Below are 20,008 nucleotides of genomic sequence, written 5' to 3' on the forward strand. Positions count from 1 at the left end.
ATCAAAAGTGACTTATGAGTAATTTACATATTAAACTCAATATTGACAATAGTTACTTTGTTTTTGCTCATTCAGCTGAAATAGTTTCAAACGAACAGCACATTCCTGAATGAGTCAGTGTTTTCAACAAATAATTTCAGTGAATGATTCAATGACTCACTCATAAAGAATAGGTGTGTTCGACTGGAAGCGGAGCTGCACTGACCGATCGGTGTATGAGATCAAAGTATTATGAGAGCCATTTGAAATCATACAGAGCCATCTGCTGTCTAATCTCTTCATGTACTTTAATGTCGCACACATCGGTCTGCACAACGCTGTTCAAGTCAAACATACCTAATAGTTTCTGGATGAATCAATGTTTTGAATCAGTTTACTTAGGCTACGTTCAGACTGTCAGTCCAAATCCAATTTTTGTGCAATTTAAATCCAATCAGATTTAGCAGGTGTGAACAGCCAAAAATCACATGAAATGCAATTTTACAAATCTGTTTTGAGCTCATTCATATATGGTTTGAAATCCTATTCAAATTCTTGAAATCCGTTTTAGCTGATCAGATTTCGCATGGTTTATGTGACTTTCTCATGCCACGTAAAACGTAAATGTCAGAAGTTGTTGTAGGAGTCTTGTTGAAAGTCGCTTCAGAAAGAAGGTTGTGTTGTTGCAAAATGTGGGACGAGCAGAAAATGGCAATATAACGGAGACACGTTTTGAGACCAGTGAAGACGACGGAGCAGAATAAAGCCAAACATACCAGCCTCCCTCCGCTGTATTATAAGATGGAGTAGCTTCACAATGTCATGTTGTAAATAAGACAACATCTGTATTGCAAACCCCTCCATGTTGGTTGTTGTTGTTTTTAATGTATGTCTACTAATGCAACATCATTGCCATAGAAATCAATGCAGATATTCAGGAAAACTAAAGAGCCGCATGGACACACAAATCGGATCTGAACAGTTGCGATACACAGTGTGGATGTCAATAATTTTAGATCAGATTTCAATTGGATACACAATTAATCGGATTAAACTGACAGCGGAACATAGCCTTATGCCGAGTTCACACTGCGTGATTTTAAAGTCATCAGATCACTGTTTTTTTCACACTGCACGACTATCTGGGGTAGCGTTCAGTCTCTGCTGTGCATACATGATGGATCAGCGACAGAGGGTTTCACATTGCATGACTAGGAAGAATTGCCGTCAACTCTTTCTGGTCCGCAAACTACGTTTCACAACCAAACACGCGGGAAGTGATAAAGATAATGCAAGGTCATTTTTAATAATTCCAGTCTCGAAATGTTAGCCAGCAAGAATTGCTTTGTCATTTGCGCGAATGAGCACCTATTTGCCTCTGATTTCATTTTTGTTGGCGATTTCGCAAAATCTGTTGGGCTAAAATCAGGCAGTGTGAACTCGGCATTAGATTCATGACTTAATTATTCACTCACTCATTAAGCCAGTCTCTTGTCACCATCTACTGGCATAACAATGTAACTTGCTTTGTTAAAATTTTGTGATAGATTCACAGTGAACGAAGGAAACGTTTTGAAGTGAATTTCTTTATGTAGTATTGTTTTGAGTGTCTGTTGTTGAGTGTGTGTGAAAGTGTGTGAAAGTGTGTGAGCAGCTGCAGTATCAGTTCAGTCACTGTGACTCTGACTGACGGAGGTTTTTGTACGACTCTTTATCACTGTGTGAACACATGGTCACCCACACAATGACCATCAGAACGTCTTCTGCAATGGAAACTCTGACAGTAATAAAGTCCAGCATCTTCAGTCTGGACTCCACTGATGGTCAGAGTGAAATCACTGTTAGATCCACTGCCACTGAATCTAGATGGAGTTCCTGACTGGAGGTTGTTTGCATAATAAATCAGGAGTTTAGGAGCTTCTCCAGGTTTCTGTAAGTACCAGGCTAAACCTTCATCTCCACTAGGCCATCTCTGCACATCTGTGCTGGTTTTACAGTTGATGTTCACAGTTTGTTCTGGTTGAGCTGCTGTCATTGAGGGACTCTGAGTGACGGTGATCTGTCCTCTACACTCTGAAACAAGAAGAAAATCAACTCAAAACTTTGACAATATACTTGAAGAAATGAATTGATATCAAACTTGTGCTCCACAAACCTTGAGCAAACGCTGTGAGAGTCCAGATGAAGATGATGATGAAGGTCATGTTGATGAAGATTGTTGTGTGTGTCAGTGATGAAGTGTTAAACACACAGCACTATAAACACTCTCAGAGCACTGAAGCATCTGATCAATATGCAAATGAACTCATTCTGTATTTAAATGAGGCTCTAAATGAAGGTTCAGGAGGAGCTCGTTCATCTCATCCTGTCAATCACAACTTCAAATATGGATCATGTAATCATGATATACCAATAACTGAACTTTAAAAATGTGGCATAAAATTTAGAACAATTCAAACCACGTGTGAAAAAACAGTGAAAATGAAATGTAGATGAAACTCATCATCATCATCATCAAATAACCAAAACAATCCAAGGTTCTTGTTTAGTACAGTGGCTAGATTAACAAATAAACAGACATCACCAGAACAAAACATTTCATTGCAGTTTAGTAGTGATGACTTTATGAATTTCTTTACTGAGCATCAGAAATATAATTGTAAATGTACAACCTTTAACAGAGTTTTATGATTCAGCCTCAATTATCGCCCCTCAAGAACAGTTGCAGTGCTTTACAACTATAGGACAGGAAGAGCTACATAAACTTATCACTGCGTCTAAACCAACAACATGTTTATTAGATCCAATACCCACTAAACTACTGAAAGAATTGTAACCTGTAGCAGAAGAGCCTCTTCTCAATATTATCAACTCGTCTTTATCTCTAGGTCACGTCCCACGACCGTTCAAGCTAGCAGTTATTAAGCCTCTCATTAAGAAACCACAATTAGATCCAAACGTATTAGCAAATTACAGACCCATTTCAAATCTTCCATTTATGTCTAAAATACTAGAAAAAAGTGGTGTCAGTCCAATTGTGCTCCTCCTTGCAAAAAAACGCTATCTATGAAAAATTTCATTTAGGATTCAGATCTCATCATAGCACAGAAACTGCGCTCGTTAAAATTACAAACGACTTACTTCTAGCTTCTGACCAAGGCTGTGTCTCAATACTAGTGTTACTTGATCTCAGTGCTGCGTTCGACACTATAGATCATAAAATACTCCTAGATCGACTACAAAATTACACTGGTATTCAGGGACAGGCATTAAGGTGGTTTAGGTTGTACCTATCAGACCGTCACAATTTTGTTTATATAAACGGGGAAAAATCTAAGATAACGATAGTAAACTATGGAGTGCCACAAGGATCTGTGTTTGGCCCTCTGCTATTTTCAATCTACATGCTGCCACTCGGCAATATTATAAGAAAACATGGAATTAGTTTCCACTGCTATGCCGATGATACTCAGTTATATATTTCAACACAACCAGATGAAATCTCTAAATTATCCAATCTGACAGAGTGTGTTAAAGAAGTAAAACATTGGATGACTAGTAATTTTCTTCTATTAAATTCAGATAAGACTGAAGTATTACTTATTGGGCCAAAAACCTGTACACAGAATCTCTCAGACTACAATCTGCATTTAGAAGGATGTACTGTTACTCCATCCTCGACAGTTAAAGACCTGGGTGTTATATTAGACAGCAACTTGTCCTTTGAAATCATATTTCATATGTTACAAAAACAGCCTTCTTCCACCCTAAGAAACATTGCTAAGATACGGAATATGTTAACTATTTCTGATGCAGAAAAGTTAGTTCATGCTTTCATGACGTCTCGACTAGATTACTGTAATGCATTATTAGCTGGTTGTCCTGCTTCCTCAATAAATAAACTACAATTAGTACAAAATTCAGCTGCTAGAGTTCTTACCAGTTCAAGAAAATATGATCATATAACACCAATTTTATCATCTCTACACTGGTTACCCATTAAGTTCCGTATCGATTATAAAGTGTTGCTAATGACCTATAAGGCTCTAAATGGTTTAGCTCCTGTGTACTTAACTGATCTTCTGTCGCCCTACAATCCTTCACGCTCTTTAAGATCACAAAACTCTGGACTTCTGGTTGTAACTAGGATATCTAAGTCCACTAAAGGAGGGAGAGCGTTTTTACATTTGGCTCTGAAACTCTGGAATAGCCTTCCTGATAATGTTCGGGGCTCAGACTCACTCACCCAGTTTAAATCTAGATTAAAGACGCATCTCTTTAGCCAAGCGTTCACATAATGCATCTCATATCAGATCAATTGCATGTGACTATCTTTGCTTAATGTTATGAACAGCAGCTACGCTAATTATTCTCCATTTGCTTTTCTGTTTTTCTGTTCTGACTAGAGAGTACATCTGCTTCAGTTTGGATCCAGCCTCTTAAGAAGACCTCAGATGAGCAACACCTATGAAGAGACGGCACCAACTCCGGCGAGGACTTCAGAAGACGCAATCATCTGGATTAACATGCACATTGCCCAATTTCTATATCCTATTATTGTTAATGTAATTCATTTTTCAGGAGCTCATTGCTTCTACGTTCAGTTGAACTGCTAACAATGATTGTAAATTAATTGCCTAAATTATTACAATATTTGCTAACTGCATTCTTAAATTGTAATGTTGACATGCATTCTCTGTAAAGCTGCTTTGAAATGATATGTATCATGAAAAGCGCTATACAAATAAATGTGAATTGAATTGAATCATCTAAGCAAAATCACATGAGCAAAAATGCTTTAGTGATCATCAGTTCGACTGTAATTCGGCTGCAGGTACGAGACCGCAGGTGATCACAGCTGTACTGATGACAGAAACCCTTCAACAGTTTTATTCATGTTATCTTGCACTACATCACTGTGCCACTAGAGGGCGGTGTGAACAGACAGACACACTGATGAACAGGAAAGGACGAGGTGAATAATAATGAGTTAATGCAGTGATGAATTTATTCGATGGGGCTCCAGTGTGTATTTAAACGGTTAAACACTATATATTATAGCACTGTATGCAATTGCGCCACCCAGAGTAACAAACAGGTACTGTAGTCCTGGCCGTAACAGGTTATATGGCCAATGTAAGACAAACTCTTGGTCTTTAGACAGCTTTAATGCACATGAACATCCTCTAGCATAATAGGATTAACTTGTAGCTTGAATTGTTATTGGGATCTTTTACAGCTCAGAAACTTTAATCCAGAAACACTTTGAATCGTGTAGTAGACGGTACAGCAATGGCCATGTGTCTTTTCAAATAAAATATGAGTCTTTAAGTGTCTCTTTATGGAAGTATTATTCTATGTACTATATTAAAATAGACAGATAATATTGTCTCTTTCCTTCAATTGAACGGCAATACATTCAGTCACGTCAACAAATATGTTTTCAATAGTATAGTATAAAATGAATATTAACATAAAAATTAATGATCTGTAAGTCTTATGGAGATTACAGTTTGTTTTTTTTGCAAACTAATTATATTGGGCTTTATTAAACTTTATGAAACTATAATGAATTTAGGCCTATATGCATTTTTTATACTACAAGTCAATCTATTGAACCATTTACACAGACTTTCATAAAGAGATCTGAAAGGATTTGTTGTCCTGTGGCTCCCTCTGGTGGACAGCATTAGTATTATGACCTTCATCTCTGAATCCCATTCATATAAATGACTGATTTAAAAAAAGTTCCTGAAACTCGGCATGTTTACTCAGAAAGTCTTGTTGTCCATGTGTATGAAGTTCTGTGATTTTTGGATTCAAACTTTTAAACTGATGGAAACTGATAGAAAAAACTAGATTTCTTATCCTGTGGTTCCCTCTAGTGGACAACATTAGTACAACATGCAGGCTATTTTGAGTTGCTAAAAACTTTTTTCGATCTCCTAAACCACTTGACTGATTCACATGAAATTTTGCATGTCATCTACAGACACTAATGACAAAAGTTATCAAAAGGATTTTAATTAGTCAAAGCGTTTAGAAGATAGTTCATTTAGCCATGGCTCAATACACTTATAAAACTATATCTTCTCAACAATCTGATGAATCCAAATTCTGTTGATCACTTGTTTGATGTCTTCAGGGTATCTAGATGATACACAGATAAATTTGGGGTTAAATAGACAAATGGTCTAGGATGAACCCTTCAGTGTTTGGATCTCTGATAATCTCACCTGTGCTCGATATTCTCAGTCGTCTGAAGCTCTAAAATGATGTTATTGACTTCAAATCTTCTCATCTGCTGCAGCCCTCATATTTGCGAATGAACTTATTCAGTGTTTCTAGCACAAATCACTGTGACTCTGACTGACGGAGGCTTTTGACTCTTTATCACTGAACCAGGATAGAGGTTGATGATCCCAACTCTGATAGACGTCAGGACTGCTTTTACAGGACATGGTGAATGTGTTTCCTAGATGAACAGATTTCACTGCAGGCGTCTGAGTCGCTTCACCAACTGATTTATGATTATTTATAATGTTTCCTGAGGTGCACTTATAATGTTAATATGATTTTTACATCAAATAATTGTCATAATTTAGAAATAAATGGTTATTTCCACTCTGATTTTAGCACTGTGATTGTTTACATGTGAAACCTTCTCGAATACTATCACTACATTTTTACTATTACAGCTGTCTAAATGAACGAATGGTGAAAAGTGTTGATTATTGCCTTATATTTCGATCTGTTCATCACAGGGAAGGTTGCAGTGATGAGAAACTGAGCAGATGACAGACAGTCTGTTGATGGTGTGAATGCAGTGATCTCGTCATTACAACTAAATTTCTGCACTCCAGAAATGCTTTCACCATAACTAACAATGCAAACACGATGTAAATCCAGTCAGAGATTGATTGTGTAGTGTAAGAGCGTCACTGATTATAACAGGAGTTTTGGGAAGTGTCCAGATAAACTCTCGCTGTGTGATCGACAGCTTCAGTTCCTCAGATCTTTACTGTATAACTAAGATTAGGAAGAAAAAATAATAAAAGTACATGATCAAAAATATCAATGACTTTAAAATACTGAGTGAGTGGAAATGAGGATAAATAAACCATAAATGATCTAAAAATGATGATATCTAATTTCTAAATATCTTAAGAAATACTGATGAAGCTCAACAAAGCTGATATTAAGATCATATTTGTGTTTCTGCACTGTTGAGTGTGTGTGAAAGTGTGTGAAAGTGTGTGAGCAGCTGCAGTATCAGTTCAGTCACTGTGACTCTGACTGACGGAGGTTTTTGTACGACTCTTTATCACTGTGTGAACACCCATTTACTGTTGATTTCATGGAAACTCTGACAGTAATAATGTCCAGCATCTTCAGTCTGAACTCCACTGATGGTCAGAGTGAAATCACTGTTAGATAATTTACTGCCACTGAATCTAGATGGAGTTCCTGACTGGAGGGTGCTTGTAAAATAAATCAGGAGTTTAAAATAACAAGTAAATAATGTCTGTAATCTTTACTGACACAAACCTCGACATAATACTGCCAGCGTCCAGATCAATATGGTGCTGAAAGTCATTTTTGTTGGTTGTAGGTTCAGTTCTAGTGAAAAACAGTTGTTGATCATGTTTGATGTTTGACAGAGTTATAAACACATGCAGAGCACTGAAGCGTGTGTCGCTCATGTAAAACACTCTCTCTATGCAAACGCTTCAGCAGTGACAGGTTTAAGATGGTTTCATGTGGTTTCATTGAGATTTCACAAAACATTTCACATGTTAATATAATCCTTTATTGATAAAGCAACATCAGATGAACAGGAGCGCTGTTTAATCCCAATATCAGACCAACATCACGATTACAAGTGTGATATTGCTTTTATATTATTGAACATTTATAGATTCTACATTTCAAAATGCAAAAAATTAGGCAGCCTAAAGCTAACTCTGAGCCTTGGTTGAATGACACGGCTCGTGCTGTCAGACGCGAGTGCCGTAGAGCTGAGCGCAAATGGAAAAAGGACAGACTGCATGTATCACTTCAAATGCTAAGGGACTGCTGGCGTCATTATCAGACAATTGTGAAAGATGCTAAAAGACAGTATTTATCTGGAATTATTCTGTCAAACTGTAACAAGCCTCGTGTTTTAAAACTATTGATTCTGTTCTTAATGCTCCGCAAACAGTCTGTATTGATGCATTTTTTATTGATAAGGTCACTTCCACCAGAGCTCTTATTTCACCTTCTGCTTATGACCCCTCAATCCCTGTCCTCTGTTCTGCTGTTTTTGACAGGTTTGAGCCTGTGACCTTGTCTGTGTTACAGGAGACTGTTGATCATTTGAAGCCCTCAGGTTCTCCACATGATGCTGTTCCTCCTCGGCTTTTTTAAAGAGGTCTTTCCTACTGTAGGGCCATATGTTCTTGCAGTTGTTAATAGCAGTCTGTCTTCAGGTGTGGTTCCTAAAAATTTTAAACATGCAGTAGTGCAACCTCTGATTAAAAAACCTGGTGTGGATCCTGTAGATCTTGCAAATTTTAGGCCTATCTCCAAACTACCTTTTCTTTCAAAAATCCTTGAAAAGATAGTCTGCAGTCAATTAATGGCCTTTTTGAAAGCCCATAATAATGTTCCAGTCCGGTTTTAAAACTTTGCACAGCACAGAATCTGCTCTTTTAAAAGTGTTTAATGGTATATTTTTAGCTACTGACTCTGGTGATTCTGTTATTCTTGTGCTTCTTGATTTAACTGCTGAACCATGAAATCCTGATCTCACGTTTGGAGCAGTGGGTGGGCATCAAGCATTAGCACTTGAATGGTTTCGGTCCTACCTGGATGGTCAGACTTTCTGTGTCAGTTGTGGTGACTCTGAGTCCTCCTCTGCTCCTCTGTCTTGTGGGGTCCCACAGGGCTCAGTTTTAGGCCCACTTCTCTTCTCTTTGTATTTGCTCCCACTAGGTTCAATAATCAGGAAGCATGGCATGTCTTTCCACTTTTACGCAGATGATTTATGTTCCTCTTAAAGAGAACGACACTGTCGGACCGTTACTCGAGTGTCTTGCTGATATACAGGCCTGGATGTCTCTTACTTTTTTAAGTTTTAATGTAAAAAAGACAGAGGTGATGGTTTTTGGTGGCACTGTTGGGACCTCTTCTGTTGATTTTGGGGCCTTGGCCCAGTACAACAAGCAAACAATCACTAACCTAGGGGTTAAAATCGACGCTGACCTCAAGCTTGACAGTCAGATCAGGGCAGTCGTTAAATCAAGCTTTTTTCAATTGAGGCAGCTGGCCAAAGTAAAGCCATTTCTTTCGAGGCAACACTCTGAGACAGTAATCCACGCCTTTGTTACCACTCGGCTGGATTACTGTAACGCACTGTATGTGGGGGTTAGTGGGTCTTCTGTTGCTCGTCTGCAGATGGTTCAAAACGCTGCAGCACGTCTGTTAACGCAAATACGAGCACATTTCCCCTATTTTAGCCTCACTTCACTGGCTGCCCATACATTTTAGGATCCATTTTCAAATTCTCTTATTTGTTTTTAAATCTCTAAATGGTCTTGCTCCACCCTACGTTTCTGAGCTGCTACACCCTTATAGACCCATCCGTTCTCTCAGGTCAGCTGATCAGCTGCTCCTGAATGTGCCCAAAACAAACGGACGCTCAGAGGGGACCGTGCCTTTGCTGTAGCAGCTCCTAAACTGTGGAATGATCTGCCTCTGCCCGTTAGACGGGCCTCTTCATTGTCTTCTTTTAAGTCACTTCTTAAAACCCACCTTTTCTCTTTGGCCTTTGACACCTGATTTTGACATTTGTTTCTTAATTTGTTTTTGTTTTTATGTCTTGTATGAGTTGAGTATTTTATGTTTTATATATTTTTCTGTACAGCACTTTGGTCAACTTTGGTTGTTTTTAAGTGCTTTATAAATAAAGTTTGATTTGATTTGAGTTTGAAAAACACTTTTCTACATGTTTTTGAGTGTTTCTGGAGTCACAGGATCATCAAACTCCTCTGAGGACGATGAACATCTGCTCTATTCTGAGAGAAACACAATCACTCCACCTGATGATGAAATATGAGTTTAACTCGCTCAGATTCACTGTTTGACTTCAGTAAATGACACTGTTGAGGCAGTTTGTGGAATAAATCAGGAGTTCAGGAGCTTCTCCAGGTTTCTGTAAGTACCAGCTGAAGAAGTTTCTCCTGTTCCAGTTTCTCTCCATTGGATCAGAGGTTTGTTCATATTCATCAGTTACACTGAGGTTTATCAGCTCATGTTATCATCAGATACCAGTTTGTATCTTCTCATAGTTTTGTGAATAAGTTTTCAATAAAAAATCAGTTAAAAGCACAAATTAATATTCTTATCTTGCTCTTTCTGATCAGAGGCTGTGATTGGTGCAGAGGAGGGAGAGGCGTGTCTGAACTGAACTGTTGATCAGGACTACAATTAAAACAGCAGCTGATATAAAACTCTTACTGTCTGCAGTATATAGTATGAATACAGTGTATAGTGTACAAATGACATGTTAGGATGAGATACTCAAATCAAATAACCATGGAGAATTATGAAAATTAATATCTATTATTAATAAAAGGCGGCAACTGAAATCAGTCAGATCTCAAACGTGTGACTGATCTATAAGAGCACAAAATCTCTTTCTGACCTCTATAATTATTAAGAGTGGCAGATTAATTTAGATGATTTTATTTCAGATGTTTGTGTGACGATGTTGTTTCAGATCCTCTTTTGAGCAGCTGCAGTATCAGTTCAGTCACTGTGACTCTGACTGACGGAGGTTTTTGTACGACTCTTTATCACTGTGTGAACACATTTTTACTGTTGATATAGTGGAAACTCAGACAGTAATAATGTCCAGCATCTTCAGTCTGGACTCCACTGATGGTCAGAGTGAAATCACTGTTAGATCCACTGCCACTGAATCTAGATGGAGTTCCTGACTGGAGGGTGCTTGCTTTATAAATCAAGAGTTTAGGAGCTTCTCCAGGTTTCTGTAAGTACCAGTGTAGAGGTTGATAACCCCAACCCTGATAGACGTCAGGACTGGTTTTACAGGATACAGTAACTGAGTCTCCTGGACGAACAGATTTCACTGCAGGCGTCTGAGTGACTGTCACTTCACCTCTTGATTCTACATCAAGAAGAATTCAGAATTAAATATTTTGACAATATTTCTAGCACAAATAATCAGTTCTAATAGAGTTTGTTTAACTTCAGATTTCCTCACCTGTGAAACAGTAGATAGTTAATATCCAGATGAAGATGGTGATGAAGCTCATGGTTGCTGTTGGTTCAGATTCTCAGAGTTATAAAGTTCTTATAAAAACAGAGTTATAAATCCTCCTGAAGCTTGTGCTGCGATGCAAATAATCTCTATGTAAATCTGTGTAAGGATTACAACAGATAATGCAAATAAAAATAACAGTGTTTAGGATCTTTTCTCATGTTATGATTCAGAAACATGGAATTATGAGTTTAGAGGCTTTCTGAGGATTTTCTGAAGTTGCATCACTATCAGAAACAAGTACATCACTGTGAGGGCAAAGGTCATTCCAGAGGTCACAGGTCATCAAAACTTAAAATTGCTTTAATCATTAAAACTTGCTTTGAGAAACACATGATTATTTAAATCCCATACTTAGGATATCTAATGTGTGATTAATACATACATACATACATTTTCTGAATTATTTAATTTTTTTTTTAAACTTTGATTTGTTATTTGTTTACAGTTATATTCTTATTTTTCATGCATCAAGAGACATTTAGAGATGATGAGGCTGTTTCTGTGAAAGTCACTTCAGTCCAATAATCATTATTTAATGTTGAGAAGAGCTGCTGTTGAGTCTCATATCAGTGTGTGTGAGTGTCGTTCGTCTCTTTCTCTGCTGGAGTTTGTGTTCATTTGAGTGTGACGGAGGTTTTTGTACGACGCTTTCACTAGAATGAAGCACTGTGGTGGACTTTCGGTGGAGGAACTAAACTGACCATCAGTAAGTCTCTAAAATTCTCTAAAAATCTTTATATATAATTGTTTTGTTTTTAGATTATTCAAACAAGCATTTTGCAACAAGGTTTTAAAAATTATAAAATAGTTTGAAAAAATGTAACTGCAATATTTCATAGTAAATTTAATAGTTTCATAGTTTCTTTAAATTTGTCTTCTGTTTCACAATTACATATTTATATTTAGTGATATTTCATGATATATTTTTTTTTTCATTGCAAGGCATATTTTATGTTGCTTTTATAATATTTATTTCTTTTTACAAGAGTAATTTCAGATATTATAATAACTAACATTGTTTGTTTTTTAATATATTGATTGCAATATTTTCTGACATTTTCAATTATTTCTTAAAATACATAATTGTGTCCATAATTTTTGGTAAATTTAATAATTCAGAAATGTTGTAATGCATGAAAGAAAAGTTTGATGATACTGACAAAATAATTTAGTTTTGTAGGCGTCATCATCAGACAAAGAGAAAGATTTGGAAAAATTCATAATTTTATCTTACATTTGCTGATAATTATGATTGTGAGTGTCTTAAGTTAATAATGAAATTATCATTTAAATTTGTTTTCTACATATAAATCATCAGTTTGTGGACAATGTTTTTAAAATCAGTTTGAGATTAAACTGAACCTTATTCAGAAAAGATGAAATGACTGTAATATTTGCTGTATATCATGTCTGCTTCAGAGAACTGATTTATATTTATTCATATATCTTATACTTCATATATTTAGTATCAGTGAATATTTTATTTGAACTGAGAATATTGAAATTTAAATGCAGGATCATTACTATGTGGTTTATGAAAGAAAGCAGTGATGTGGAATTTCTGTAAAGATGAAATGATTGTGATTTTTCCTCCATTACTGTGTGTGACATCTGACTAATTGATGATCTAAAGACGTTGGTGTTGTTTGTGTGTGTTTGTGCAGCTGGTCCCGCAGTGAAGCCCTCCGTGTCTCTGCTGCCGCCCTCTTCTCTGCAGATCTCTGGAGACTCAGCCGCACTGCTCTGCCTGCTCAGCTCTTACTCTCCACAGGGGGCGACGGTGAGCTGGACGCTGGACGGGTCAGAGGTCACCGAGGGGGTTCAGACCAGCGCAGAGAGCGAGCGGAACGGGCGCTACAGCCGCAGCAGCGTCCTGAGCCTCAGCAAAGCACGCTGGGAAGGCGCGGATCGCTTCGTCTGCAGAGTAAGACATGACGGAGCTGATCACGAGGCCTCGTTCCTCAAGAGCTCCCAGTGCTGATGTTTCTCCGGTCCAGACGAGCCGTATCTGAGCGTCCGGCAGGATTCACAGCAGTCACGTGATTTACAGCTCAATACTGAAGCAGTCTTTCAATGTGCTGCCATTGCTGTTCATTCAATAAAGCTTCTGAACGCGTTACATTTGTGTCCGACTGCATCATTGATCAGTGTGTCGTTCATTCAAAGTCCTGCACTAAAGTTTCAGCTGCTTTTGATTGATTGTAATAGTTGAGAACAGCTGCATTTAGCAGGAAATGTCAAATGAAGCTCTTGGGGTTTGAACATGGTCACTGGAGACGGAGCTGCTCTATTCTGAGAGGATCACAATCACTAAACCTGCCAATGCAAATGTGATTTTCACCTCAAACTCACAGTTTCACTCTTTGATTGGTTCAACGCTCTCAACTGGAACACTTTCACTTCTGCTCATGAGAAATGAGTTATGAGTAATACATTTATAAACAGCTTTAGATGAAGGAGCTGCGTGAAAAACATCTGCATGTTACTGATACACCATGACTTTAGTGTAGTTTAATGTACAAAAACAAAACAACATATGACACCATTATTGTTAGTTTGATTTCATATCAATTTACACACTCTGTTTTCTCTGATTCTGAGCATATCTGAGTCAAACCCGTCTGTCACAGGACAGATCACAGTCTAATAGAGCTGATTTCAGTCATAAGTCAGTTTTGAGCACATGTGTAGTTCCTGTGTTTGTCCTCTGTGTGTCAGTAGTGTGTGAAAGTGTGTGAGCAGCTGCAGTATCAGTTCAGTCACTGTGACTCTGACTGACGGAGGTTTTTGTACGACTCTTTATCACTGTGTGAACACACCACCACTGTGATAACTCTGACAGTAATAATGTCCAGTATCTTCAGTCTGGACTCCACTGATGGTCAGAGTGAAATCACTGTTAGATCCACTGCCACTGAATCTAGATGGAGTTCCTGACTGGAGGCGGTTTGTATAATAAATCAGGAGTTTAGGAGCTTCTCCAGGTTTCTGTAAGTACCAGCTGAAAAAATATGTTCCGGAATAACTGGCCACATCTCTGCTGGTTCTACAGTTGATGTTCACAGTTTGTCCTGGTTGAGCTGCTGTCATTGAGGGACTCTGAGTGACGGTGATCTGTCCTCTACACTCTGAAACACACAACAAGAAGAAAATCAACTCAAAACTTTGACAATATACTTGAAGAAATGAATTGATATCAAACTTGTGCTCCACAAACCTTGAGCAAATGCTGTGAGAGTCCAGATGAAGATGATGATGAAGGTCATGTTGATGAAGATTGTTGTGTGTGTCAGTGATGAAGTGTTAAACTCACAGCACTATAAACACTCTCAGAGCACTGAAGCATCTGATCAATATGCAAATGAACTCATTCTGTATTTAAATGAGGCTGTAAATTCATGTTATCTTGCACTACATCACTGTGCCACTAGAGGGCGGAGTGAACAGACAGACACACCACTGATGAACAGGAAGTTTCTTCTATGACTTATATAGACCCCTTAATCGCCTACGTCACTGTGACATCACCGCTCTAGCTGGAGGCAAAACATAAATAAGAACTCATTGCAGGCGCGCTAAAAGTTTGAGGTTTTGACTTTAAAATGTCGTCTTCTTGTGTTTTTGGCTGCCAGAATAGAAGGAACAGGACTTTTGGTTCAAAACTAAAGTTTTACCAGATCCCGGCAGACATTCCTTCACAGAAATCAAAAAGATAATTGTGGTTGAATGCAATACGGCGTACAGACTGGATGGAGACGATCATAAATAATACTTGTGTTTGCAGTGCACACTTCATATCAGGTAAAATAATCGATGCATATGTAATGGTGTGTTGATTTTTATCTAGTACAAATCAGCAAGTTTCTGTTTTATAGGTGAAAAGTCGCCAACTTTCAGCGCACTAGCTAGCTTAAATGTTAAACAAACATACAGCGATAGATGTGTGTGCCATCCTTTGAATGTTCTCTTAAAATAATCCACATTGCTAGCCATAATCATAGTTAGCCCAGCGTTAGGTTACATTAGACAATAAGCCTTGAAAAAATTCCCTGAACCACCCGAAAGTAATTCATATGTTGTCTAGGAAATATCCAAAACTTAAGTTAATTTACAAAAATAGCTGTCATGGTCCTGCAGAGTCAGTTACTGTACATATTCGGACAATTCTGAACCTTCTTCTGCATCTATGTTTAATAAATCCCTCCTAAAACATGCTAGCTTACGCTTGTCAACATTGAGTCCAGCGTCTCTTTTTGCCTCCAGCTAAACCCCGCCCACCAGAAAACGTTGCAATGTTTACAAACTTTTAAGGGGTCTATATATTTATATATTATAGCACTATATGCAATTGCGCCACCCAAAGTAACAAACAGGTACTGTAGTCCTGGCCTAAAGTCATTGGTTGAGCCAAAGGATACATACAGGCTGCCTAATATAGTGACCTACAAATTGGCCGTAACAGGTTATATGGCCAATGTAAGACAAACTCTTGGTCTTTAGACAGCTTTAATGCACATGAACATCCTCTAGCATAATAGGATTAACTTGTAGCTTGAATTGTTATTGGGATCTTTTACAGCTCAGAAACTTCAATCCAGAAACACTTTGAATCGTGTAGTAGACGGTACAGCAATGGCCATGTGTCTTTTCAAGTGAAATATGACTCTTTAAGTATCTCTTTATGGAAGTATTATTCTATGTACTATATTAAAATAGACAGATGATATCATCTCTTTCCTTCAGTTGAACGTCTGGCAACTTGACAAATATGTTTTCAATAGTATAAAATGAATATTAATATAAAAATCAATGATCTGCAAGTATTTTGGAGATTACAGTTTTTTGCGAACTAATCATATTGGGCTTTATTAAACTTTATGAAACTTTAATGAATTTAGGCCTATATGCATTTTTTATACTACAAATATTGAACCATTTACAGACTTTCATAAAGAGATCTGAAAGGATTTGTTGTCCTGTGGCTCCCTCTGGTGGACAGCATTAGTATTATGACCTTCATCTCTGAATCCCATTCATATAAATGACTGATTTAAAAAAAAAAGTTTCTGAAACTCGGCATGTTTACTCAGAAAGTCTTGTTGTCCATGTGTATGAAGTTCTGTGAATTTTGGATTCAAACATTCAAACTGATGGAAACTGATAGAAAAATAGATTTCTTCTCCTGTGGTTCCCTCTAGTGGACAACATTAGTACAACATGTTGTAGTCCGTCGGCCATTTTGAGTCTCTAAAAACATTTTTTTTTCGTCTCCTAAACCACTTAACTGATTCACACGAAATTTTGCATGTCATCTATAGACACTAATGACAAAAGTTATCAAAAGGATTTTAATTAGTCAAAGCGTTTAGAAGATAGTTCATTTAGCCATGGCTCAATACACTTATAAAACTATATCTTCTCAACAATCTGATGAATCCAAATTCTGTTGATCACTTGTTTGATGTCTTCAGGGTATCTAGATGATACACAGATAAATTTGGGGTTAAATAGACAAATGGTCTAGGATGAACCCTTCAGTGTTTGGATCTCTGATAATCTCACCTGTGCTCGATATTCTCAGTCGTCTGAAGCTCTAAAATGATGTTATTGACTTAAAATCTTCTCATCTGCTGCAGCCTCATATTTGTGAATGAACTTATTCAGTGTTTCTAGCACAAATCACTGTGACTCTGACTGACGGAGGTTTTTGACTCTTTATCACTGAACCAGGATAGAGGTTGATGATCCCAACTCTGATAGACGTCAGGACTGCTTTTACAGGACATGGTGAATGTGTTTCCTAGATGAACAGATTTCACTGCAGGCGTCTGAGTCGCTTCACCGACTGATTTATTATTATTTATAATGTTTCCTGAGGTGCACTTATAATGTCAATATGATTTTTTACATCAAATAATTGTCATAATTTAGAAATAAATGGCTATTTCCACTCTGATTTTAGCGCTCTGATTGTTTACATGTGAAACCTTCTCGAATACTATCACTACATTTTTACTATTACAGCTGTCTAAATGAACGAATGGTGAAAAGTGTTGATTATTGCCTTATATTTAGATCTGTTCATCACAGGGAAGGTTGCAGTGATGAGAAACTGAGCAGATGACAGACAGTCTGTTGATGGTGTGAATGCAGTGATCTCGTCATTACAACTACATTTCTGCACTCCAGAAATGCTTTCACCATAACTAACAATGCAAACACGATGTAAATCCAGTCAGAGATTGATTGTGTAGTGTAAGAGCGTCACTGATTATAACAGGAGTTTTGGGAAGTGTCCAGATAAACTCTCGCTGTGTGATCGACAGCTTCAGTTCCTCAGATCTTTACTGTATAACTAAGATTAGGAAGAAAAAATAATAAAAGTACATGATCAAAAATATTAATGACTTTAAAATACTGAGTGAGTGGAAATGAGGATAAATAAACCATAAATGATCTAAAAATGATGATATCTAATTTCTAAATATCTTAAGAAATACTGATGAAGCTCAACAAAGCTGATATTAAGATCATATTTGTGTTTCTGCTGTTGAGTGTGTGTGAAAGTGTGTGAAAGTGTGTGAGCAGCTGCAGTATCAGTTCAGTCACTGTGACTCTGACTGACGGAGGTTTTTGTACGACTCTTTATCACTGTGTGAACACATGTTTACTGTTGATCCAGTGATAACTCTGACAGTAATAATGTCCAGCATCTTCAGTCTGGACTCCACTGATGGTCAGAGTGAAATCACTGTTAGATCCACTGCCACTGAATCTAGATGGAGTTCCTGACTGGAGGGTGCTTGTATAATAAATCAGGAGTTTAGGAGTTTCTCCGAGTCTCTGTAAGTACCAGGCTAAGCGACCCCCCGAACCATCCTTGTACACATCACTGCTAGTTTTACAGTGTATTATAAGTGTTTGTCCTGGTTGAGCTGCTGTCATTGAGGGACTCTGAGTGACGGTGATCTGTCCTCTACACTCTGAAACACACAACAAGAAGAAAATCAACTCAAAACTTTGACAATATACTTGAAGAAATGAATTGATATCAAACTTGTGCTCCACAAACCTTGAGCAAACGCTGTGAGAGTCCAGATGAAGATGATGATGAAGGTCATGTTGATGAAGATTGTTGTGTGTGTCAGTGATGAAGTGTTAAACTCACAGCACTATAAACACTCTCAGAGCACTGAAGCATCTGATCAATATGCAAATGAACTCATTCTGTATTTAAATGAGGCTCTAAATGTAGCATACAATTTATGACCAATTTAAATTGTGATACGATTATATGTTTCAAATCTATATCATCATTATCTAAGCATCATCAGCTCGACTGTAATTCGGCTGCAGGTACGAGACCGCAGGTGATCACAGCTGTACTGATGACAGAAACCCTTCAACAGTTTTATTCATGTTATCTTGCACTACATCACTGCGCCACTAGAGGGCGGTGTGAACAGACAGAAGTACCAGTGATGAACAGGATCGGACAGAGATTAACAAGGACAGTTAATACAGTGATGAATTTATTCAGTCGGGCTCCTGTTTGTGTAACTGTAACGGTTGCAAAAGTGACAAACAGTATTTTATTTCTGGCCTAAAGTCATTGTTTGAGCCAAAGAGTACAAGCCCTGCAAAGTTTACTTAACAGGGTATATGGCCAACATAAGACAAACACTTGGCCTTTGGATAGCTTTAATGCACGTATACACCACCTAACATATTAAGTTTAGCATGTAGCTTGAATTGTCTTTGGGATCCTTTACAGCTCAGAAACATCAATCCAGAAACACTTTCTATAGCTGTGAGAAACAAACGTGTATAAAACACATCAGGGGTTGAATACAGGTGGAGTTTATTCTGCAGAAAGAACATCATCAGACCTTCTCTGAGACTTTCTGAACTGTGTCATGTCAGATAACGTGGTCACAACATTGAACCAAAACACACACATATTCCCTTACATGCAGGGGGCGCAGGTGAGCTGGACGCTGGAGGGGTCAGAGGTCACAGAGAAGGTTTAGACCCGTCTGTCACAGATCAGATCGCAGTCTAAGGGTCAGATTTACTAACAGCTAGCACAAGCGCAAACCCTCTTTTGGTGTTAAAACACTACTGTCAGGATTTACTAAAGACACGCAGAGGAAAATTAGCACTGAAAAGCATGAGCACAGTCATTTTTGCGGCTGACCTTATTGCACATGCATTTGTAGAAGTTTCCCTTTCAGATGCAAAATTTATGGGAGGAGAATATTTAAATGAATCACACAGGGTGATTTACTAAGGTTTGTGCTAGTCAACTTACTGGTATTTGCGCCATTATTTACTGCCCCAAAAAACATGTCTTAAACTAAACGATAATTTGCGCTGCTCTTGGTTGATTGTGTTGGTCATTATGGCTGCGTCTGTGTTCTTTAATTTGAGCGTCGTCAGTAGATTCAGTGCAGAACTTTCCAATCACATCAGCACTTTTTTCGAATTATGCTCTCTCTGTAATTTGCCCTGTTTAGTGAATCTGGCCATATAAGGCTGCGTTTACACTTGGCATTAACATGCGACCTGTATCAGGATGTTGTTCACATACGCATTGAAAAGACAAGTGTAAACGCGTTTGTGATCGGAATGTTATCCGATCAACGTGTCCTGATTCGGAGGTAGTTGAGGACGCATTGTGGTCGGATCTCAGTGTAATGT

At 37.8% G+C, this 20,008-nt stretch overlaps 1 long non-coding RNA gene and 5 gene segments (V, D, J or C); 1 reads left to right on the forward strand and 5 right to left on the reverse strand.

Annotated features, from left to right (window-relative positions):
• Positions 1–1,693: 1,693 nt before the first annotated feature.
• On the reverse strand, positions 1,694–2,183 carry LOC125276364. The segment is given in 2 exon segments: positions 1,694–2,052; positions 2,135–2,183. Coding segments are annotated over 2 exon segments (408 nt in total).
• Positions 2,184–5,987: 3,804 nt separating this feature from the next.
• On the reverse strand, positions 5,988–6,351 carry LOC125277404. The gene is made up of 2 exons (XR_007186896.1): positions 6,216–6,351; positions 5,988–6,129 (listed from the first exon to the last, which is right to left on the reverse strand). It is a non-coding gene; the product is annotated as an uncharacterized LOC125277404 (long non-coding RNA).
• Positions 6,352–10,802: 4,451 nt separating this feature from the next.
• LOC125277391 lies at positions 10,803–11,315 on the reverse strand. The segment is given in 2 exon segments: positions 10,803–11,152; positions 11,249–11,315. Coding segments are annotated over 2 exon segments (387 nt in total).
• Positions 11,316–12,858: 1,543 nt separating this feature from the next.
• Positions 12,859–13,427, forward strand: LOC125276365. The segment is given in 2 exon segments: positions 12,859–12,871; positions 12,973–13,427. Coding segments are annotated over 2 exon segments (330 nt in total).
• A 683-nt stretch (positions 13,428–14,110) lies between these two features.
• On the reverse strand, positions 14,111–14,574 carry LOC125276366. The segment is given in 2 exon segments: positions 14,111–14,436; positions 14,526–14,574. Coding segments are annotated over 2 exon segments (375 nt in total).
• Positions 14,575–17,806: 3,232 nt separating this feature from the next.
• Positions 17,807–18,429, reverse strand: LOC125277375. The segment is given in 2 exon segments: positions 17,807–18,291; positions 18,381–18,429. Coding segments are annotated over 2 exon segments (384 nt in total).
• Between the last annotated feature and the right edge of the window lie 1,579 nt (positions 18,430–20,008).

Source organism: Megalobrama amblycephala, linkage group LG10 (genome assembly GCF_018812025.1).
Source record: "Megalobrama amblycephala isolate DHTTF-2021 linkage group LG10, ASM1881202v1, whole genome shotgun sequence".
Classification (NCBI taxonomy): domain Eukaryota; kingdom Metazoa; phylum Chordata; class Actinopteri; order Cypriniformes; family Xenocyprididae; genus Megalobrama; species Megalobrama amblycephala.